Genomic DNA, 24,358 nt, shown 5'->3' with positions numbered 1-24,358 from the left:
AAAGAAATAAGAGTCACATATATGAAAGACTAGAGAAAGGGCAATGATTGTCAACTGTCTCTAAATCAAAGACAAATCATTGCAACTGGCCCCAGAAGAATTCCAGGATGTATTTCCAGAAAAGCTATTAGGTCCTGAAATGGATTAGATGGGAAAGTGATAAAACCTGTCTTTAGGAGTCTCAATAAGGGAAAAAGGAAAAGAAAGAGGGAAAGAGAGAGGGAGAGAAAGAGGAGGAAACGAAGTAGAAAGAGAGTCAGTGAGGAAGGGAGGAGAGAAATAAACACATAATAAAACATAAATATTAGCCAGCTCAGAATAATTCTAAGCATAACACGAAGTGAAAGTAGACCCCATATGTCACCTTATGTGACATGAGCTTCAGAAGGTTCCTTCCATTCCTGTGACATTTAACCCAATGGACTCCAAATGCTCCTTTTTGGAGCCACCTGCATACACACCTATGACTGAAAGGAAAGCGGACGCATCCCGGTCACTGTTCTGGAGACTGCATCTGACATGCCCCGCATCACTGAGTTGCACATCATGGATGATCATCTCAGAGATGAAGTTACCGCCCTCTTCATAACTTGCAGTGGTAAAGCGGTCACTGGTGATGATGGGCTCTGTGGGCGTGATGCTCAGAACCACGGTGCCATTCAGAGACCACATGATGAGCCTCCAGCCAGGCGAGATGGTGCAGTTGAAGCGAGCCTCTGAGCCCTCCAGCACCGTAGCATTCTTGGGACCTTCTATGATCTCATAGCTGGATCCAGAAGCTGGAAGACAACCAATGTTTCAAGACTGTGGATGAATCTACATAAGTCATCTGTACAATTTAACCCTTCTGTACACCAGTTGTGACCCCTGGGTGACCATCCAATGGCTGTATTAGATCAGGAGCTTCCAGTGGACAGGAAGCCACCCCATCCCTCCTTTCCACCCACCTCTGCTCACTCCACAGTCCACGGCGCTCCCAGCAGGATTGGGAGTGAAGGAAGCAATGCTCTGGAGGGATGTTACCTCAAATATCTTCCCCCAGCCTGGTCCAGAGAGCCACCACCAGCCCAACTCTCTTACTTTAGGCAAGTTTTTCAGCCTCACTGTGAAATGAGAATTTTCCTCCCAGTGAAACGGGAAGGACCTTTGCTTTCCACCTCCAAGAAGATCCCAAGGCTCAGAGGGGAAAGAAGGAAGTAGCTACTCTTCACAAAGAGGGTGGGGACCCCAGCATGCTGTGATCACGGCCCACCGCATGCCCTTGCATCCTTAGAGCCCCCAAATGGGTGCTTAGGACAGTGTCTGGGGCTGGAGAATGAACAAGGCTGAGAGAGAAGGAATACAGCTGAAGAGACACAACAGTTGGGTCCTGAGTTTACTGTCATGGAATGAAAGGAAAGTCAGTGGCCAAGGCTCAAGAGGATGGTGCTGTCGTTGAGGCCACGCCCCTCCTCCTAAGCACTAGAAGAGACACAGGTAAGGGAGACAGAGAGAACGAAACAGGTAGAAGGACACAGGAGAATGAGATCCCCTGCTGAGAACATTCAAGGGATGCATTTGGCAGCCTGGATGTGACCACATCCTAGTGTCGAATCTAAAACTTCAACAGGTGAGCAAGTGGTTCTACAGTGTAAGACCACAGACTCCAGAGTGAGGGTTTCAGCTCATTGGGCAAGTTTTCTCAATTTCTCCATATTCCACTCCCCTCAGCTGCAAAACAGAGACACTAGTACCACAGCAAATTGTTTTAGGAACCAATGAGACGATTCACGTAAAGCCCTTAAGATGACCCTCAAGCACTCAGTAAACAGTCACTATGACATGCCCTGCAAGAGGGGATCGTGTTGACCTGCAAGAAGTGATTGTGTTGACCTGCAAGAAGCAATTGTGTTGACCTGCAAGAGTGGATTGAGTTGACCTGAAAGAGTGGATTGAGTTGACCTGCAAGAACGGATTGAGCTGACCTGCAAGAATGGATTGAGTTGACCTGCAAGAACGGATTGTGCTGACCTGCAGGAAGGAATTGTGCTGACCTGCAGGAAGGAATTGTGCTGACCTGCAAGGATGGATTATGTTGACCTGCAAGAAGGGATTGTGTTGACTGACAAGATGAGCCAAGAAAACCATAGATTAAAATAAAATTGTTTCTTTCACACCTTTATCAATCTTCAGCCTTTGCTCACCAGATGCACTCTGACACTGGTTTTAACTGGAATGACAACTTCTGCCTGGTCTTCCACATCGAGTGCATCAAGGGCTTTCCAGCCCACATGAACTCAGTCACAATTACTTGAGATGGAGGGTGTTCTGCGACTGAAGAACTCAGGAAATCTTTTGACCATTTAGGACTGATATTCTTACCACCCTAGAAGAGCAAATTGGCAGCCAGAGTTTTCCGAGACTTTCCCACGTTTATAATAACAATCAAAGCAGAACTTGCAGAGCACTGGGTAGTCTTCAAGATCTCTTATTCTCATCTTTTTCCCACCTATGTTTTAACAATGAGGAAATGAAGACCAGCAATATCTCAGGACTTACAATCACAGTGGTGAGCAGGGACCCAAACTCACAACTTCCCACTCTGAATTTTCCCTCTTTCCCACTCTTTTCCCTCTAATCTCACTCAGAGTTTATAACAAAAAGACCCCCTGGCAGACCACACACCTTGGTTTCTTCTCAGCCGTGCCTGCCACATCAGCAAGACTGTGATGGGTTCCTATTACCTTCTGGAGCTGCATGATCCCTGTGGGTCGACCAGGCGGCCTGTCATACACATTGGGAGCTCCCCATAGACTGCAGGCCCCCTTTCCTCCCAACCTTAAAAGGTCAAGTTGTGCGGGCTGGCCCAGTGGCACAGTGGTTAAGTTTGCACATTCTGCTTTGGTGGCCCGGGGTTCACCAGTTCAGATCCCGAGTGTGGACCTATGCACCACTTGCCAAACCATTCTGTGGCAGGCGTCCCACATATAAAGTAGAGGAAGATGGGCACAAATGTTAGCTCAGGGCCAGTCTTCCTCAGCAAAAAGAGGAGGAGTGGCGGCAGATGTTAGCTCAGGGCAAATCTTCCTCAAAAAAAAAAGTCAAGTTGTAAGGCAGGTTCTAAAAGAATCTCGTTACACCCTTAAAGGTTTCTGGGGAGGAACCACACCACTGGACACATATTAACACATTAACACTGCACCTGAGTACCCACAATGCACTGCCCACTGCAGGAACAGGTCAACAGGGGAAATGAACCGCTGCACAGACAGGACCCAGGAAGCCAGCAGGACCAGGCCGTGAGGCAGCTGGGGGAGGAGAGAGGACACAGGCTCCAAAGAGGCAGGACTGAGGGGAAGTCAGAATTAACTATGACTAATCCCAAGTTTGGGTAAACATGCTCACTATCCTTTGATTTGTCCCTGGACGAGATAGAAAGAGAGAGAAAATGTGACTCTAAATAACAACACAAATTGGGTCTTCTCCCTTACCCCCGGGCACGTCTCTCCCATCCAACGATCCCTCTGATCTGGGATTTTAAGCAATGAAAAAAGCCTAAGGAAAGGAAGCCAGAAGTGATTCCCCAGGAAAGCCATGGCTGCCATGCCACCTTGGCTCTTTCTGAGCCCTGAATTGCATCTTAAGAAGAAGGACAAAAGACAAGAAATAGCCCAATCTACACCCCAAGGAAAGAAAGACGGGACGAGGGGTGTGCTCATACTCCGTGCTGTGATAGGGACCATCCTCCTTGCCCCTGACTCAGGTGGATGGGAGTTCACGGGACAGAGGCCGGCAGGACAGGATGCGGGAGTGCGCGGACAGGTGAGACCCAGACTCGCCATGCGAGGAGCTCCGTCTATGCAACTCCAACAGAATAAGCAAACCCATCTGAAATCATGGTTCCTTCACTGCCTTGTGAGATTATTTCACTCCTGCACGCTGTTCACTCCAAGCCAGTCTTTAAATATCCTGTGGAATGCACGCGCGACCCAGAAAACATTCAGGCTCCACACCTTACCTTGTGGCTGGGGAAGTGAGAGGGAAGGAGGGACTTGTGCTAAATGGAAACCCTTCCAGTTTGAACTTGACCTTTAAATTAAACAGGAGGGCCCAAATCCCCAGCACCAAATCCCCTGACGACATTCCCTGCGATCTTTGTTACCATGATAAGTAAACTCCCGTCCGGCTCCACCTCGTGACTCAGAAGCTGTGCTTCTGGTAAGGTGACGTCCCGGAGTCCATTCCTCTCTCACTTGTCCTGTCAGCTGGTGGTGGGTGTAACCCTGCCCCACACCCAACAAATACTAGAAAATTGTAAATAAGACCTTTAAGCAGACAGGCAGCTCCTCAGCACAAAACCGCCCTCCGGCTTTGTTCTCCCTTTCACTTTGTAGAGCAAAGAGGCAAAGCCGGGCAGAGCCACGGGAGACATCAGCATCCTACCCCCCAGGAACCTCCCTGGGCCACCAGCTACAGTGGTCCCCCAACACCAGGTCCTCCCTTGTAGGAGTTTATCCACTTGCAAGATGCTCATTCACGCCAACACTCTCCATCCGATTCCCGAATCTACATCTCCAGCCCCGTCGGTTGGCTTTCTCTCCTGCCCCACCGGCGCTGCTCCACCAGGCTTCTCCGCGGAGACGACTGGCCGCCACCCAGGACTGAAGAGCTTGTCTTCTTCTACTCGCCGCCTCCTAACATCTGCAAAACTGAAATCCTTTGTACAGCAGAACGTCGGCCAGCTTCGCAGCTCCCACCTGTCCTCCTTCAACTGATCCTAAGCAGAAGTACCCTTCTTCTGCCACGGCTTTTTCTCAGCTTCCCGGAGTAGCAGCTGGTTGTCTCCCTGGTGTGGGGGGCATGACGGGTCCACGTCAACCAACCATTCTGTTCTTGCGCTCTGCTCTTCCCCAGCTTTCCTCACTGCACCGTAGACCCGGCACCTTCTCCCATCTCTTACTTAGCGTTGGAAATGAGTAGAAAAGCAGACAATTGAAAGTCAGAAGGAACAAAGGAAAATAAAGTGGAGAGCAGTGGGTGAGAACAGCTCTTGTGAGGCAGCTCCGATGGAGAAAATGGAACTCAAAACATATCAGGGAAACAACCCAGATGCCCATCAAGGGACAAAGGGATAAAGATGTAGTATATATACATAATGGAATACTACTCAGCTACAGAAAAAGGTGAAATCTGGCCATTTGTGACACCATGGATGGACCTTGAGGGCGTTATGCTAAGTGAAATAAGTCAGAGGGAGAAAGTCAAATACCACAGGATCTCACTCATAAATAGAAGATAAAAACAACTACAAACAAACACATAGAGAAAGAGATTGGTTTGGTGGTTACCAGAGGGGAATGGGGTGGGGGGAGGGCAAAAGGGATGATTAGGAACAAGTTTGTGGTGTTGGATGGCAATTAGTCTTTGGGTGGTGAATAAGATGTAATCTACACAGAAATCAAAATAGAACGATGTATGTTGAAATTTATATAATGTTATAAAAGTAAATAAATTTTAAAAACCATATCAGGGGTTGGAAGTATCGGAAGGAAACTGGGAGGGGAAGGAGGTGGTCCCCAGGCAGGTGGGAGTCGGCTACTGAGTCCTCTGACCGTGGCAGGGCTGCCAGCGTCACTTCCAGGCTACCACCACCACCCAGAGCTGCTCCCCACGTGGCAGCCAGAGGCATCTTCCCAACACAACAAAAAAAGTGGGATCAGGCACCCTCCCCTACTGCCCACCTCCACACCCCAGACTTTGTTTAAAACATTTCCATCATTTGGGATAAAGACCAGATAATCCTTAACAGCGTCTCAAGATCCTGCTTACTGTCACATCGACTTCCTCTCCAGCTTCATTTGCCCCAAACTCCACCCTCTGACACCTGACTTTAATTTATCAAACTCTTCTTTAATTTATCAAACTCACCAACTCTTTCTGGCACCAGGGCCTTTGCATAGGCAGTAGACCAACGTGGTGGGCCAGTGTCGCTTACTCCTTAGCTCCTGGCCAAGACATCTCCTCCTCAGGGAGCCTTCCCAGATCACCCTATTTAAGTTAAATCATCCTGCAACAGGCTTTTGAATCGGTGAAGCAGTTGTCACAGCGGTGTTTTTATATTGATTTTTTTCTGTCAGTTAACGCTTGTTTCCTCTGCTAGGCTCTAAGCTCTGTTAGCAAGGACGATGCCTGTTTTTGCTCATCACTGCACCCCAGCGCCTGCAACTAAATGGCACACAACAGGCCCTCAGTGACTGTTCACCGAGTGAGTAAATAAGATGGTCCAGTTCTACATAATCCGTTACACTGGGGGCAAGGCAGAGAGGAGAGGGCCAGCAGGAGCCCTCTGGGTACACGTGGAGGTTGCCCTCAGCTTTTCAAAGTCAAGTGTGCACACGAAGGTGTCTCCACCCCGAGACTTTCCAAGAGGAAGCAGCCGCGGGACTCAGTCTTCTGCGATGGACCCCATTCCCTGGGGGCTCTAGAATTAGCCCACAATACTCCCCACTGCCGGAACAGCCATCTCCAGGCCTCAACCAAAGCATCCTTGCTTTCAAAATGGTACTTTAGGAAAAACGTCTCAGAAAAACTATAGACCCAGAGTTCGTCAGTTTCCCACCAAGCCCCTGAAGAGATTTTTGCAACTGTCGCTGAAACAGGCCTGTCTGGAGCCATCTCCTTAAAACATGTGCTGAGCGTGGTCTGCTCGCCCCACGATGAGTCCCCGAGCTCCACCCGAGAAGGGACCTGTGCTCCAGTCCACTCTGCAAACTAATGTCTATTAAGCACCTACTAATGGCTTAGCCCCGCCTACCATAAGGAGGGGCTTCCAAACGTCCCTGCCCCCAAATATATTTTATCACCACAGCCCAGGGCCCACAGCCCGAACAAGCAAATACACCCCAAACCAATGGAAGTTTATGAAAGGGTCCTTACTGCCTGTAAGCCCTCTCATACTCCCTATTCTATTCTATTCCGTTTTAATTTTTCCATGCTGCCATGGCCAGACTTTTTTTCACAAAAACATTACCCGGCCGTCTGAAATAGAGTTCGTACGTATATGAAGGGCAAATTAAGCAAAATTTGTCTACACAGTTAGAAGTCAGAACCACGGCCGCACTGGGGGAAGGAGAGAGGGAGTGATGAGAGGGCGCATTCTGGAATGTTCTGATCTCACAGTCGACATGCAGAGCGTTCAGCTTGTGATGGTTCGTTAATCACTGTGTGTCTGTATTCTTCTTCAATCCAACGCCTTAACACCTCTGCAATGAGGAATATGGTGGGAGACACCCTGAGGAGGCTAAAATCCAGCTGGGAAAACAAGACAAACGCACCCGAAGCGATGACTCTAGACGAGACATAGTGAAAGCAAAGCTGGGGGTACAGACTCCAGTGACCCAAGGACGCCACGCTTGCCTGCTCTGCCTCCTGATCTGGAGAGCCTGGCTGGGACACTCTGGGGTCCACTCTGACTGACACCCTGGGAGGGTCCCAGGACCAGAAGGAGCCTGGGTAGGGGCCGGATCACACGCAATGCGCCCCTCACCCTGGCAATAACAGGACCTGGGATTATCACCCCGAAAACTGCAGGGCAAGGAAGGGTTCAAGGAGGAGATGAGGCCTGAGTCGAGCCTTCCTTGAAGACCAGATGGAAATGGAAGAGGAGAAAAACCAGACAGGGGAGGGGCATTTTGACAAGAGTGAGGACTTGTGGGGAGGTACTGAAGGCGGGCTCCCAGGACGGCGAGGACCCAATGAAGAGGACTGGTGGGGTCAGATGTACCTGGAGGACCACTCCTGGAGTCGAGAGGATGCAGCAGGAAATGGACCTCGCTGGAGAGGGCGCTCAGGGAAGGTGAGGAGTGCCCAAGGAAGAACCTTCTGGTGGCCATGTGCCCTGGCGGCCTCCTCTGAGTTCCCATCTGCCCAGGACCGTCACCCGGAGCCCCCGGGATCCCTACCTGCCAGCCCAGCCAGGACGACCAGCGTGGCCAGGATGCCTGTCCGGCTGCTCCCCATCTCCGTGTGTTCTTCCTCACCCTGGAAGACAAAGCAGCAGGGAACGGTCTGTCACAGATGGGCGTTCACCGTCAGAGTGCGGGAGCCCCTCGCAGCTCTCCGAGTCCCTGCATACATCAGTCAGGGCTTCTCAGCGGCACCTGCCTCCCCTGGGAACTTGTTAAAAAAGTAGATTCTAGGACCCACTCCAGACCTGCTGGATCAGACACGCCATGGGGAGCCCAGCAATCTGTCTAAACAATTAAACAGTGTTCCACTTCTGGTCCACGCTCAAGGTTGAGGATCACTGTGTTACATGATCTTACCCCCCAGCCCACGGATATGTAAAGGGATGCAGACGGTATGCCATTCCCACTGAATCACGGACCCAGAGGTAGGAGCGAGGGTTTCCTGCTCTTCGTTTTGGTCACGATACTTTCTTTAATCATTGAGGAAAAAATCCTGCCCACAATGAGTTTACACTCTAAAGGGAAAACAGGCCACAAAATGAAGGAATTGATCATGAGCCTATGAGAAGGTAGCCAGAGGTATGGCGAAAAATAGAACAGGGAGGAGCATGTGCGAGGAGGTGGGTGCATGAGATGGGCTGGCTAATGTTTCAAATAGGGGGGTCAGAGAAAGGATCCCCAAGAAGGTGCTCCATGAACAGTGAAGGAGGGAGGGCAACAGTCCACGTCAATATCTGCAGAGGAGCTTTCTGGGCAGAGTCACAACAGGTGCAAAGGCCCTGGGGTGGGACTGTGCCTGGTATGTTTGAGGACCTGCAGGGAGGACTCCGGGGCCAGGGCAGAGTAGGGGGAGTGGAAGAGGGAGAGGGCAGAGGTCAGGGTAGGTGAGGAAGGCCTTACTGGCCCCTTGGCAGCACACCAGGATCCCATCATGCATGCCTCCTGGCCCTCCTTCCAATCCCCTTGTTCTTTGACAACCCTCCTGCTCATCCTCCATCCTTGCATTTCCTCTTTTTACTTTTTCTTTCTCCCCTGGGACAGGCTTATCCAAGGCGGTCCCAGCACTGCCAGTCCTGCTAGAGGACTTGGAGTTCAGTCACCCACTGATTGTATCAGGAACTGCCTGCAAAAACAGCAGCTCCTGAGCCCCGGAGAAGGGTCTCTTTATTTCAAACATTTCTCAGCCCCAGCGACCTGTGGAGCACAGTGTGTGGGGGAGGACAGTCACTTTGGCCTTGGCATCCACACAGATTTCACAGCCCTGCTGGGGGATTCCAACCCCTCCCTCCAAAATACAGGGTGCCAGTTTCCATCAGGGACCCCGGGCAGGACTTTGTAATGAGTGGATGCCCCGTCCAGGATCACAAAGGCGCTCAGGCCTGTGACCCACATTGGACATGTCGGCCAGTTACTGGGTGCTCACAGCTCAAGAGAAGGAATGTGGGGTTTCCATCGTTTGTTTCTCGCTGTCTTTGGAAAGTAGGATCCAGCCTGTGTGCTAAACGGTAACGACTTGTGTGTAAGGTACGAAGCGTCTCTGCTACCGTCCATTCTGCGTGAACCCAGCCCCGTGCAATGATCTAAAACAGACCCAGCAAACCCCTAGAACGACGCCTCCATAGCGAGCTGTGCAGCAGCCGTACACAGACCGAAGTGAAATCACGGCCTTCCCAGATTGATTCAAGATCCCGAATTTTGATGCCCCAAAGAAATCATTTACTAATCTTCAAGGTTCAGCGAACACAACTCGACAAGTCAGTTGCTCTACTAGTCGTCGAGAATGCTAGAGCCGAGCAGAGGATGACTGAGAAATGGAGCTGTTGAGTTACAAAAGGTTACGCCTTTTACCAAAAGCAGTAAGTGCAAAGCATGGGGGCCAGCACAGTGGCGCAGCAGTTAAGTGCACACGTTCCGATTCGGCGGCCCAGGGTTTGCTGGTTCGGATCCAGGGTGCGGACATGGCACCGCTTGGCAAGCCATGCTGTTCCAGGCATCCCACATATAAAGTAGAGGAAGATGGGCATGGATGTTAGCTCAGGGCCAGCCTTCCTCAGCAAAAAAGAGGAGGATTGGCAGCAGATGTTAGCTCAGGGCTAATCTTCATCAAAAAAAAAATTTTTTTTAATATAAATAAATAAATGCAAAGCGTGGACTTGGCACTTTTGAAATGGCGGCAATAGCTTAAGGTCCTCTAGGAGATGCTTCCAGTTGCTGAGAGCCAAGGCAGCAGGCTGCAGATGAAGAACAGCTCAGCTAACTCTCAAATGCTCCATCCTGCCAACGTCCTGACACGCCATCCTCCCTTATTTTCTCCGTATGAGAGAATGAATGACTCCACTTCCAGTGAGCCCAGCAGAACTCAGCAGGTGGGCTGTGTCGGACCCCACTCGGAGCCACAGGAACCCAGCTGTAAGGTTGCCGCAGACGTGGGTTTGTGCAGAGATGGTCTGGCGTGTGCAGGAAGGACTGTGGGAAAGCTGATTTCAAGTGTCCACTGAAGTCAGCCAAGTCGCTTTAATGAAGTGGGGACCTATGCCGAGTGATTGGCAAGTCACCTTTCTGTGGAGTGGTTTGACGGCCCGAGATTTGACTTCTCATGCATTTCATTATGGAAGACTCGAATTACCTACTTTTAGTTGCAAAACTGTGAAGTCTTCTTAAAATCTTAAAATCTTATTAAAAAAGACAGGATTTTAACCCCCAACCAATTCCTTACTGCCCCAACAAGATGAAAACACCCAGAAGATCGTTTGGACCCAGCAAGCTATTCATCACAGGACAAAAACTGCTGAACTTGGTCATCTCACTTAATTAGCCACACACACAAACCCTTCTTGGGGGCTTCCAGGAAATAGCTGGATGTCATAACATCCAAAAGTGCCTGCCAGCGTCCTGTTTTAGGCAATAGCATGAAGCCCAAACCCTAAAAAAAAGGAGGCAAGTGCTTCTCAGGGGTGGCAAGAATTACAGGAACAACATCCATGCCAGGGGCCCGCTGCAGACCACCGCGCCTCACAGGACGGCCCAGCGCTCTCCTCCGCTCCCCCGACCCCAGCTCCCTGCACCCCTCCATCAGGAGGGGCCTCAGCGCAGCCTGCCAGACCAAGGGCCGTCCCAGCACTTCCAGAGATGTGGGAGCAAGGCTCCTGTCCACAAGCCTTCTCCTGAGCTGGGAGAATAATGGCATTTCAAAGTCTGTGCGCTGAGCGTGAGTCACAGCAATTTCCCGGCATTTGAACCCTGACCTCCTAAACTCCAGCGAGCCTTGGCTTTCAGCGCATCCCTGAGAACAGCTCACCACGACAGGGCCGCTCGCTTGATGGGAACCCCGCTCGAACTCCTACACCCTCGGAGCAGCCAGCTCTTTTAATCTTTAACTTTGTGGAAGTTGGGAAACAAAGAATGTGTGTTGGATCGTCCAACACTTTCCCCCGGAGACGGCTCCCCGCGGTGGCCTCCCGAGGGCTCGGCGCCCTGCTCCTGGGGAGGAGACGGGTCCCCTGGAGAAACCCACCAGACACCCCCACCGGGGAGCCACACCCAGGGGCTGTCTCACCTGAGGCAGGTAAACCTCTGCAGGACATCAGAGAAGGTTCTAGTTCCCAAAAGTCTTCCCGGCCTCTCTCCATGCAAATGCAGGAACAAATCTGTCTGGCGACCAGAGAATCTCGGCCCACCCCACCCGGCTAACAGGAAGTTCCTCACGAAACGTTCTGTCACGTCACAGGCCAGGTCCTAAACCCAGAAGTGGCCTCCGCCTGCCACAGGCCCCTCACTTCCGGAAGGTGCAGGTGCCCCAGAGCGGCATATCTCCTGTTAATCATTAGCCAGCCCCAACCAGCGGCCCAGGAAGTCCAGGCCGGGCTGAGAATGCCAAGGCCACAGGGCCAAGGCTGTGCTCCCAGCCGGCTTCGGCTCGCTGTTCCTCCTCTGAGCCTTGTTCAAGCCCTGCAGAGCCAAGACACAGCTGGGCCCCACGCCAGCCTGGTGGTCCTCGTCCACAGCTGAGCTCCTTCCTGCCTGTGGATGGCAGACTGGCCAACCCTGCTCCCTTCTGGCCTCTGACACAGGCCCAGGGGCTGGTGAAGCCGGTTCCTTCTCCCAGCCAGGCGCCTCCATGTCCACAAGAATAGGTTCTTTTATGAAAGAAAAAAAGGCCAAAGGGTGAGTCTCGGCTCTCAGTGCATCACGTGCCCCCGTGAGGAGGAAAGCGCAGTTCCCTGCGGCATATTTGCACCGGGACTGTTAGGAGGTTTAAGGCACGCCTCCCAAACCCCTGCCCCAGCTCCTCAGAGCAAAGGAGCTTGGTTTTTCAGAGCCCTGGGACAATTTCTGGAAAACACCGTCTCCCAAAACCCTGCTGCACAGCACCGTTACTAAACTGTCTGCCCCCATACGGTTCGTTTTCAATATCTGGCTTGTCCCCCTCGTTACATTCTAATCTTGTCAGGAGACTCAGGGTCAAGGGCGTCTGCACAACCCAGACACGATGTGGATCATATGTGTAGAATAAGACCCTGAAATAAATAAATAGGGGGAAGTACTGTCCCTTCCAGCTGAAAGGGGTCAGAATAGGCCACACCAAAATGTGTCACTTTGGCATAAAGATTATTTTAAACCGAAGACATTTGAAATTCAACAGATGCAAGAAAAAGCCTTTTCAGTGCTTCCTTTTTCTGACTAAAAGCAGCAACTTCAGGGAAAGAAGGCCGCCATAGATTCCCCTTTAGAGTGGAGCCACCCCCAGAAGGGAGAACGTAAGTAAAATGTACTCAAGATCCCTTCTTCAGGAGTGTTTATGGCCCGGAATAAGATGGAAAGACCACTCATATCTGTATAGACAAACATTATCACAAACTTTCTTGTCTTTTGTTTGTTCTTCCAAAAATCTATTTGTCTTTCCTAAATAAACCTATTTGTTCTCCTCCCTTCCCTTTCTCCTACTAAATTATGTATGTAAGCTTTTAACTCTTACCATTTAATGAGGCTGCTACTTCCTTTGTTCGTTCCCATATGCATGCAGAGTAAACTTTTTCTCCTGTTAAACTGTCTTGTCCGTTTAATACACAGGCCCCAGGCACTAAACCTAAGAGGGTAGAGGAAAACATTTTTTCCTCCTCTCCTACAAGACTCCGTGCTGGGAGCTGGTCAGAAAAACGGTCAGTAAAACGTAGACTCAGGGAGTCAATATATTAGTGAAATAATCTAACAAATATACACAGGGTTGTAGCATCTTATTCATAAGCTGTGTCCCTGAAGACCTAGCACAATTCAAAACGCAAATAATTGCAGAACAATGAGCCACAGAAATAAAAGTCTAAGACCGGTGTAGCTCATTTCTGCCCTGATGTGCTTTTTTATTTTCTCAGCTTCAGTCCTAATATTGAGACTATCAATCAGTGCAGGGAGTCGTGAGAAGGGGCCTTCAGGGCACAGTATAGCATCTGACTTTCCAGACCAAGCTCTCCAGCCCCAGCCTTAGCCTCAGCACTACTACTGGAGAATATTGTTAGAGCGTCTAGAAAATTCTAAGTTATAAGAACAATGAGTGTGTTGGGAAGCAAGAAAATTTTTTCCTCTACCCTCTTCAGTTCTGTGCCTGAGCCCTTGGAAATTAAAGTGACAAAAGATAGGTTAACAAGAGAAAAACAAGAGATTAACGAGTTTATGAACACGTGCAGTGCACATACACCCAGGAGAAACGCTGTGATGAGCAACTCCAAGAAGTGGTTAGAATTCAGCCTTTGATGGAATCTTAACAAGACAATAAGTTCGTAGAGAAGGGACAAGATAAAGGAAAAGGAGTTTAGGCTTTTAGGGGTGGCAAACTGTGGCCAGGTGAATATATAGGGGAAACTAATGGAAGATAAGGATTGTTTTTGGTAAAGTTTTTTATGTAGATTCTGGCAAGAGTCTGCAGTGACCAAGACCATTTTGCCCCTCCTGGTACAAGAGACGGGAGGGCAGAGAGTTTGCTTGGTGTCTGTTGTTTCTCAATTATCTTCAGTTTAAAATAATCCTTATGATGGGACTAGCCCACCGGTGTAGTGGTTAAATTCGTATGCTCTGCTTTGGCAGCCCAGCTTTCACAGGTTTGGATCCCAGGTGCAGACCTACACACCACTCATCAAGCCATGCTGTGGAAGCGTCCCACATACGAAGTGGAGGAAGATTGGCACAGATGTTAGCTCAGGGACAATCCTCCTCAAGCAAAAAGAGGAAAATTGGCAACAGGTGTTAGCTCAGGGCCAATCTTCTTCACCAAAAAAATTTTAAAAATAGTCCTTATGCCAAAGAGGCGCATTCTGGGGTGGCAGATTGCGACCTCCTACAAGGGCCATAACAAAGTGCATATATATAACAACAATAACCACTCTTAGAAGTTCTGTAGCAAGTGGAGGGTCCCCCACTGCCAACCCTGGGCCCTGGGTACTCCTGTCCACCAGCTCCTGAGCAGCCGCCCCAAGACCAGAGTGAAAACACGATTTGCGAAACATTGGAAGGGCAGCTCTGAAAGTGTGTAGTACTGAGGGACTTTTTTTTTTGGAATTTGGGAGGTTTGCATTATTTCAAAGTTTGAGCATAAAGAGAGATTTTACTAATGTTTTTAGCCTGTGCTATTTTAAAATCACAAAGTTCAGGTTTACATAAAACATATTCACACTGTAATTCAAACTGTGGTAAAGGCTCTGAAGTAAGTTTTGATGGGGGGGTAGGGGGGGAGTGGGAGTTCTCCAAGGAGATTGGGTTTGAGCTCAGATGGGGGTGGGGGGCAGGTTAGGAGTTAATCGGGTACAAGGTGGAGTCCCCAGAGGACCACCTCCTGCGGCAGAGGGAACCGTGTGCGTCCAGGCAGCGGGGTGGGCGGCAGGAAGCCTGGCTCAGCTGAGAAGTTAAAGAGGCTCCTGGAAACTGATGCAAAGAGCTGGGAGGCAGTAGGGCCTTAGAGGAGCCCAGAGAGGGGCAGGGGCCAGAATAAATGTAAAAAGGAATATCAGGAAAGTAGTGAAAAATTTTCAAATAAACTAAGAAGATTACTGGATTATCTGATAATAGGGCCTGAGCTGTCTTTGAACTAGTTGAAACTCTAAGTTCATGATGGTTAATTTTATGTGTCAACTTGGCTGGGACACGGGATGTCCAGATATCCGGTTAAAGATTATCTCCGGGCGTGTCTGTGAGGATGTCTCTAGAAGATGTTAGAGGATACGAGAAGACGTTAGGTTTGAATCAGTCAGTAGACTGAGTAAAGCAACTGGCTCTCCCTAATGTAGGTGGGCCTCATCTAATCTGTCGAGGGCTTGAATAGAACAGAAAAGTGGAGGAAAGGTGAATTCATCCTCTCTGCCTGACTGTTTATCTGAAACATTGGTCTTCAGCCCTCAGACGTTGCCAGTCCTGGTTCTCAGGCCTTCGGACTCAAACTGGAATGACACTGCCAGCTCTCCTGGGTGTCCACCTTGCAGACAGCAGACCGTGGGACTTCTCAGCCTCCGTAATCGCATGAGCCAATTTCTCGTGATAAACACATCCATATAGATAGGTTCTCTTTCTCTGGAGAACCTTGACTAATACAAAATTGTAAGAAACTGAGAGTAACACAAATGATTCCAGTACATAGAGATGCAAATAACCTTAGGTGAAGATGCAGTTGATTTCTGCCCTGCAGATATTGAGCAGTTTTGCCCCTATGTGTACAGCCACACATCTTTTAACGATGAGGATATGTTCTCAGAAATGCGTCCTTGGGCAATTCGGTCATTGTGCGAACATCCTAGAGTGCACTTACACAAACCCAGATGGTATGGCCCACTGCCCACCTAGGCTACATGGTACAAATCTTATGGGACCACCATCATATATGGGGTGGTCTCTCATTGACCAAAACATCGTTCCGCAGCACACGACTGTGAATGTTTCAGCACTCAATTATGGGATATATATGTGTGTTCTTTGAATTCTCCCCCGAATCAGTTGTTATATCTTGCTGGTTCCCTCAACCAATTAATGAGTTAAATAAAATCTTGGACGTGTGTTCCTTTCAGATTTGCATGAGAGCCACGATTTTAAATCCTTTCACAGGAGCCCTTTGAGGAATTTAAGTGTACACGTGGCACGATCTCTGTAGAACATTTAGCAAATATTAAAATATAAAGTAGGTCAAGTCACATAAAAATGCCCACATTTAACTGTTTTTCACCTACAGAAATGGCAATTTCATATTAGGCTCAACCTAATACAAAGAAGAAAATAAAAATCATCTATATTCTCTGTATCACCCAGAGATAAGCATTATGAATTTTTAATGAATACCTTCTATTATTTTCCTTATTACAAAAGTGATCCATACTCACTACATAAAAATTAGAAAATGCAGGTAAGCAAAAAGGAGGAAAACTTTAAAACGGATTGCTCTTAAGACTGCCACACAGAGACAAGTACTGCTAGCACCATGGCAAGTATCTGCTAAAGTGTTCGTACAGTACCTACTGCTTAGTAACCAGGTTTCATCTGCTTAATACATTGCAAACCTCTGCCCCCTGTTAGGAAATACATTCTTTTTAATGACTAGGCATAGTTCCACCAACTGAAGGTCGCATCACTTACCTTTGCAGGTTCCTCCTGTTGGGGTTCACATCGCTCAAGGTGGTGAACACCATCACAGCTGGATCAGAGAGTGTATGCATAATGATTTCCTTAGGATCACTTCTGAACAATGCGGTCTCATCAACTAAGGACCTCGGGGGATGATGGATTAGTGGAGACAGTAAACAGATCCGCGATCGCTGGAGAGGAGGGATAAATGAGAGGAGAGGATTCTTAGGGATAAATGTATAATACTGTAACAGTGGATCCATGTCATTATACATATGTTCAAACCCATAGATTGTACACCAGGAGGGAACCCTAGGGTCAACTATGGAGGTTGGGTGATTATGATGTATCAGCGTAGGTTCATCAATTGTAACAAATGTACCAGTCCGCTGGGGATGTTGACAAAGGGGTAGTCTATGCATGTTGGGGGCAGGGCGCATATGGGAAATCTCTGTACCTTCTGCTCAATTTTGCTGTGAACCCAAAACTGCTCCAAGAAATAAAGCCTATTGTTTTTTTTTAAAAATGCAATTGCTGGGTCAGAAGACATGCACGTTGTAAGAAGCCTGAAATATCCTGGATTAGCAAAAAGCTCTCCAAGATAGCTACATTGCCCCTAGCACCTAATGTCCAAGGCCATCAACACACTCAGCTATTTTAATTTTTGATCATTTGAATGACAAAAAAATTGTTTTAAATCATTATTGTTTCAATTATAAAAAGAATGTGTTGTCAATGTGGAAAATTCAGAAAAATTCCAGAGGTCATCAAGCAGAATCCAGAACCTTGCCACCCAGGGAGACCCACTATGATGTGTTTGTTATAAAGCCTCCCAATGCTTTAAGTGTGTGAATGTGCATCTATGCCTCTAGGAGTGTGTATGTGTGTGTGTCATGTATAATTATTAATTTTTATTGAAGTATTATATATAATTTTAAATAGAAGATCTGCATTTCTCACATAACCCACTACACTTGGTTGAACAGTGTCCCCAAAAATTCTTGTCTACCAAAACCTGAGAATGTGACCTTCTTTGGAAGTAGGGTCATTGCAGATGTAGTTAAATAAAGGTGAAGTCACACTGGATTATGGATGGCCCTAACCCAATAATGTCCTTCTAGGAAGAGAGAATTTGGACACAGAGAGAAGATTCTGTGAAGACACACAGGGAGAAGGCCATGTGACCACAGAGGCAGAGACTGGAAGGATGCTTCTGTGAGCCAAGAAACATCAAGAACTGCTGGCAACGCCCAGATGCTGAAGAGGCGAGGAAGGACCCTGCCCTAGAAGCTTCAGAGGGAGCGCGCCCCTGCCCAGACCTCGAGTTCAGACTCCTACCCTCCAGAACCGAGAGGGTAAACGGGTATTGTCTTAAGGCATCTAATTTGTAGTGCTTTGTAACAACAGCCCTGGGAAACGAACGCACCCACCTAACCAAACGGCCTAAATGTCTTTCCATCAATTTCTAATATAGAAATTTCTAATACGAAATACTTTTAAGTGGCTAAAAAGCGTTATGTTTTATGAATGTACCATCAGTTATTTAAAGAATTCTTTGTGATTAAACATGAAGTTGCATCTATGTTTCAGCTACTAGAAATCTTTTTCTTGAACAACCATATATATTTTCACATATTATATAGTAAAATAGTGTTGTCTCTGCAATTTTATATCCCTTTTAATTTAACACTATTTTATAAGCATTGTTGCATATCATTAAAAACCATTCACGAACATTGTTTCAATGGCTTCATAGTACTATGCTGCATTAGGATACATAACATCATGTCATTATGAGTGTATCATAATGGCTGTAAGAACACCCAGGTGGTTAAACATTGTGTTGTTTCCAGCTTTTCAATATTGCAAATAATACTGAGATGAATGTATTTATGTATATAGAGGGCTAGGGTGCTTTTTCTTTTCTTTTGTATTTGGTACTATATCTTACAGTAGGCTCTTTTAATTACAATCATATATCAAAACATTAATCAGTTTAAAACTATAAACAGTTAAATTAGTTTCCAGAACTATGCCGACTTGAGATCCTGCATTCAGTGCTTGAGACGACTTATGTCACCACGCCCTCAACAGCATTGAATATTGTCATTTTTGTGAGTGTGGTTAACGAGGGTACAAAATTAATAAATCCCTCTTTAGGTAGGAATTTGCAAAATGCTCTCTGTCCGTTACATGCCTGGATTCACAAAATCCTAGGAGAAAAGTCAACTAGGAGAATATGCCAATAAAGTAGCAAGGACCATTTCTGCCCCTCGTGTAGGAATGCCTTTAATGGCTTTATTTAAGTTACTTTAACATCAACCCTATCAGTAGAGACATGATTAGCAATTTTGGCCCAGGGCAACAGCAGAAAATTCACCCTCTGTTTAAACCACCCCAAACCTTAGTGGCTTAAAATAAGAACAATTACATACTTTGCACTCTGGGCAGGGCTCAGCAGAGATGGCCTGTCCTGCTCCACAGTGTCAGCTGGAACAGATCAGATCTGCTGGAGGACCCACCTCCAAGATGGCTCGTTCACAAGGCTGCAAAGTTGGTCCTGAGCAGTGTCTGCGCTGAGGGTCTGCATTTCTCTCCATATGGAACTCTCTATGGGACTGCTTGGGCTTCCTCACAGCATGGCAATCAGGTTCCAGGAGTAATTGCTCCATTAGACAGAAGATGGAAGCTGCTAGCCCTTTAAAGCCTGGACCTAGAAATTGGCACAGTGTCACTGCATTAGTTTTCTGTTACTGAGTAACAAACTGCCGTAAATGTAGTGGCTTGAAACAGTACCCACTTACCATCTCACCGTTCTGTAGGTCAGAAGCCCGGGCAGAGTCGGCTGGGTTCTCTGGCAAAATCAAGGCGTCAGTCACACCGGGGTCCTTACCCGGAGGCTTTGGGAACAAATCCACTTTCAAGTTTATTCAGCTTGTGAGCTGAACTCATTTGCTTCTGGTTGTAGGGCTGAGGTCCCCATTTCCTTGCCGGCTGTCAGACGAGGGCCACTCTCAGCTCCTACAACGTCAGCCTCTCCATCTCCCAAGCCAGCAGCGAATCCCCCTTCTGCTTCGAATCTCTGACTCCCTCTTGTGCTGCCAGCTGGAGAAAACTCTCTGCTTCGGAAAGGCTCATTTGCTTAGATGTGGCCCACCTGGATATTCTCGCTTTTGCCCCATAACATAACAGACATGAGAGTGACGGCACACCATATTCACAGGTCCGACCCACACTCAAGTGGGAGGGGGTTACACAAAGAAAGAGGTGATTGGGAGTCATTTTAGAATCCTTCCTACCACAGTCACTCCTGCTGTGTTCTATTGCCCAAGTCACCGAGTCCAGACTCAGGGAGAAGGGGCTTAGACCCCTCCACGGAGGGATGTCGAAGAATTTGGTGGTCATGTTTTAAAACCACCACATCCTCAAATCAGTTTGGCTGTGAGAAGAGGACATGAAGGAATGGGAGGATGTGACCTGTGTTTACAAAGGCTTCCTAGACAAGCAGGCTCCCAGCCCTGGACCTCAGGTCTCAGGGGTCACCTGTCCTCCGGGGGACAAGATGCCTTGTGAGAACGATTTGGTTTTGTCAATGGGCAAAGAGTGGTGTTTGCTGAGAGCTGAAAGGGCTTTAAAATGTGAAAAATCTTTTAAAAGAAGTCGTTAAATTTGGGGGCCTTCTGCTGGTATCCTGGCCCTAAGCCAGGAGTTCCCCGCACCCTAGTAACTGTCTTGTGTATCATACGGTTCACACACTAATGGTTGGACAAAAAGCAAAATAAAAGTGGCTCTTGAAAAGGAACTTAGATCTTCAAAGACAAACAAGACATGTTTTTGAAAATGAATTCCAAAGCACAGATAAGTATAAATTGCCTTTGAAACATCATCATCTAATTTATTCTATTCTATTTTTACTAGAGAATTCTCATTTTAGGCATGTCAAATGGCTTGACACATCACAGGTGCGTGTGGCTAAGAAATGAGCACATTGCCCTTTTTTGGCAATTAGTATTTGCTTGGTAGATTAAACACTCTGGATGCTACTGTTGGCTCTCGCGGTGGCATTTTTCTCGCTTCTGTGGATGAGAGTTAAGTTTACTTTGACTTCAGATAGGAACATCCATCAAGCAAGCTGTTGTGGGTTGAATTGTGTCTTCCAAAAAAGATATGTTGAGGGGCTGGCCCCGTGGCCGAGTGGTTAAATTCGCGCACTCTGTAGCAGGCGGCCCAGTGTTTCGTTAGTTCGAATCCTGGGCGCAGACATGGCACTGCTCATCAGACCACGCTGAGGCAGCGTCCCACATGCCACAACTAGAAGAACCCACAATGAAGAATACACAAATGTACCGGGGGGCTTTGGGGAGAAAAAGGAAAAAATAAAATCTTTAAAAAAAAAAAAAAAAGATATGTTGAAGTCCACACCAGCAGGACCTCCAAATGTGACCGTGTTTGGAGATAGGGTCTTTACAGAGAAGTCAAGTTGAAGTGAGGTCATTAGAGTGGGCCCTAATCCATTATGGATAAAAAGGAGAAGTTTGGACACGCAGACAGACATATATAGAGGAAAGACAAGGTGAAGAGTCACAGAGAGAGGCTGTGTGAAGACAGAGAAAGAGATCGGAACGAGGCTGCCATAAGCCAAGGAACGTCCAGGCCTAGCAGAAGCTGGAAGAGGGCAGGAAGGAGTCTCCCCCACAGATTTTGGAGGGTGCATGATTCTGCACATACTTTGATTTCTTACTTCTGGACTCCAGAACCTTGAGACGACAAATTGACTTTCTTCTAAGCCACCCAGTTTATGGCTCTTTGATCCAGCAGCCCGGACTCTAAGAGACCAGTGTTTCCTGAATTTACTGCTCTCTCTAGTCACTTTAGATGGCCAGTGAAAATGCTGCTGTCCAATGATCTTTTGCTGGTTCCGTGCTTCTCATGGTCCCACTCTGTTTTATTCACCTTGTGTATCTCCTTCAAAAATTGAAGTCAGCATCAGTGGGTTGTTGGGGACTTTTTGGAATATCCTAAGACTCCAAAGGACTGTTCTTTAGGACATCTGTATTTCAAGTCTTGAACTGACTTAATGTTGCTTTCTCTTCCCCTCTTTGTTTCTTCATTTGTTTATTTTCTGTATTCTCCTGGCCAGGACCTGCTGACTGATCATACTCAGATGTCGACACTCCCCGTTTATTGTATTCTTGCCATTCTGTGGACCACACTGGCTATCTCTACTTGCTAATGAAACTTGACCGTGTTGTCTGCCTCTTCTGAACTCAGGGATTCCGATGTGGTCATCTTTCTATTCTCCAGAAGACTTGACACAGGGCCAAGCAGAAAGGGTGCCCCAAGAATAGCTGCTGGCTTGCTCCAACATCCATTTTTCCCCATTCTCTGGCAGTAGAACCCTACTCTTTAGCTGGGCGCAAATACAGACCCATCTCCCAGCCCTCTCTGCTCGCAGCCACGCATGGCCGTGGCTCCAAATTCTGATCAATGGGATCGAGTTGATCCTGCCCTTAAGAGAAATCTGTTCTCCTCTCTCTTCTTTTCCACCTTCCTACAGGGTGGAAAGTGGAAGTGGTCATGAGCCACCACAACTGCACCCGAGAGGTGGCAGAGCGAGAGGATGGAAGGAACCTGAGCCTTCAAAGGCTCCAAAGAGCAGGGCTGCCCCATGTGGGCTTTTGCAGAGAGAAATAAATTTCCACTTTAACTTACTGTTGTTTTGGTCTCTATAGCAGCCAAACCTATATACTAACTGACTATATAAGTGGATATATAGACAAAAGCTAGAGACCACTAGGGAAATTCAAGGTTTACTGGGCAAAGTTTTAGTCCTAGGTAGTTAGAAAGAACGTGGATTTGGAGTTATAAATGGTACAAGTTACTTAGCCTCCACCAGACTCAGTTTCTCTTTTGTAAAGTGGTGATACTAACATCTGCCACATGGGGCTGCATTGGATTAAATTTGATATGTTTGTAAAGCGTCAAGCACATAATAGCCGGCAAATGGTAAGTATCATTATCATTAAATGTTTCACAAAACAAGAGTTCATTCAGAAATGTTAAGTCTCATTTAGACACAAGTGTATCCCTCTTTACAGTTTCTTGGCCTGGGTTTCTAAAAAAGAAGATGCTAAATGAAAAAAAAAAAAGGGGGGATTGGTGAGCAGGTGGTTTATTTGGGAGATGACCCAGGGAACAGGAGAGGGGAAGAAAAAGAAGAGTGCACTAGCTTCCTAGGACTGCCATGACCACAAACTGGGGCTTAAACAATACAGATTTCCTCTCTCCCAGTTCTGGAGACCAGAAGTCTGATATCAAGATGTCAGCAAGGGCGTGTTCCCTCTGCAACCTGCAGGAGAGAATCCTTCCACGCTTCCTCCTAGTCTCTAGGGTGCTTGCCGTCGATCCTTGGTGTTCCTTGGCTTGTGGCTGCATCTCTCCAGTCTCTGCCTCTTTGTCACACAACCATCTCCCCACATGTCTTCACATCATCTTCCTATAAAGACACCAGTCATGATGGATTATGGCCCACCCCACTCCAGCATGACCTCATCTTAATTTAACTGCATCTTGCAAAGACGCTATTTCCAAATAAGGTCACACTCACAGGTACCAGAGGTTGAGACTTGAACACCTCCTTTTGGGGGACACAACTCAACCCACAACAGTGAGATGGTGAAGGAAGAAGAGACGATCTTGTCAAGGAAACTGCTGTGGACAATGTTGCTCCGTCCTGTCTGGACCTCCTGAGAAGTGTAGAGACTGCCTCTACAACTGTTTGCCTAAAGGACAGGAAGTGTGAACACTTACTCACCAGCTTCTGCTCCCACAGGTATTTCCTCCAAGGATATTACTCCCCACATTGGGCTTCCCCATTCACAGCATCAGAGGAACCCTGGAGCAGAGGGTAAAAACCTGCAGCATATGCTTGCAGTAAGCTGTTATCAGCATGAAGTGGCTTGAACATAGAGCAGAAATGTAGTTCTAGCCCCTGCTGAAATCAGAGGTCAGGCCAAGAGGACACAAGTCCAAGCACGACATGCTTCCTGAAGGACACCCCTCTCACCTCTCAGATTGCTCTTCTCTGCGTTAGTTCCACTGTGTCATCAAGTCTGTAAGCTGGTGGCCAGCCACAATCCCTACAGACGACTCCATAGCGAAGGTGTGGGTGAACCAGCAACCTGCAACCAACCAGGAACCATGATGGAAATGTATCCCCTCCCTCCTCCACCGCTCATTCTAGACTTTCCTCATGCCCTCTCAGTGCTTCCACTGGTCCAGCTGGCTTGTCTAAGAGCTGCCCAACCATCATGCCTTCTCAGCTGGCACACTCTGATGAAGCAAGCAGTCATGTTGGAGAGGTCCATGTGACAAGGGAATGAGACTCCTGAGGGCAGACTCCAGTCAACAGCCTGCAAGGAGCTGAATCCTGCCAGCAACCACATGAGCTTGAAAGTGAATCTTTCCCCAGCCAAGCCTTCAGATGAGACCTCAGTCCTAACCACACCTTAGTCTTGTGGGGACCTGAGCAGATGACCCAGTAAGTTGTGTCTGGATTCCTGACCCACAGCAACCAGGAAATAATAAATGTGTGTTGTTTTAAGCTGCTTTTGTGGTAGCTTGTTACACAGCACTAGCTAATGAATGCATTTCTCATAGGTAAACTGAGAATAATTCACCTATAAAGAAAAATAAGGACAATACTGTCTATCTCATACAGCTTTGTGAGGACTAAATGAGATACTGCATATAAGCTTCTTGTGGAATACCCCATGCTTACTAAGTGTTTATTAATATTCTGGATGCTTTCAGTGATG

The 24,358-nt window shown here is 47.6% G+C and overlaps 2 protein-coding genes across 5 annotated transcripts in view; both read right to left on the bottom strand.

The window, feature by feature from the left end:
- IGSF5 (immunoglobulin superfamily member 5) overlaps positions 1–12,072 on the bottom strand; it is a 41,748-nt gene extending 29,676 nt beyond the window's left edge. For all 4 annotated transcript variants that reach the window (XM_014736382.3, XM_014736383.3, XM_014736384.3 and 1 more), the window contains exons 1-3: positions 11,503–12,072; positions 7,941–8,019; positions 462–779 (exon numbers count right to left, since the gene is read on the bottom strand). In XM_014736382.3, coding sequence (XP_014591868.2) covers positions 462–779; positions 7,941–7,998 — 376 coding nt within the window. In that variant the 5' untranslated portion in view covers positions 7,999–8,019; positions 11,503–12,072. The remainder of the gene's footprint in view (positions 1–461; positions 780–7,940; positions 8,020–11,502) is intronic.
- Positions 12,073–22,589: 10,517 nt separating this feature from the next.
- The window catches only part of B3GALT5 (beta-1,3-galactosyltransferase 5), a 101,813-nt gene continuing 100,044 nt past the window's right edge, over positions 22,590–24,358 (bottom strand). The window contains exon 6 of the transcript XR_011432890.1: positions 22,590–23,722. The gene's annotated coding sequence lies outside the window, so the exon portion shown is untranslated. The remainder of the gene's footprint in view (positions 23,723–24,358) is intronic.

The sequence above is a fragment of the Equus caballus genome, chromosome 26, assembly GCF_041296265.1.
Source record: "Equus caballus isolate H_3958 breed thoroughbred chromosome 26, TB-T2T, whole genome shotgun sequence".
NCBI classification, from domain to species: domain Eukaryota; kingdom Metazoa; phylum Chordata; class Mammalia; order Perissodactyla; family Equidae; genus Equus; species Equus caballus.
The sequence above is the reverse complement of the archived record's forward strand: the minus strand, read 5'-3'. Positions and strand labels throughout refer to the sequence as shown.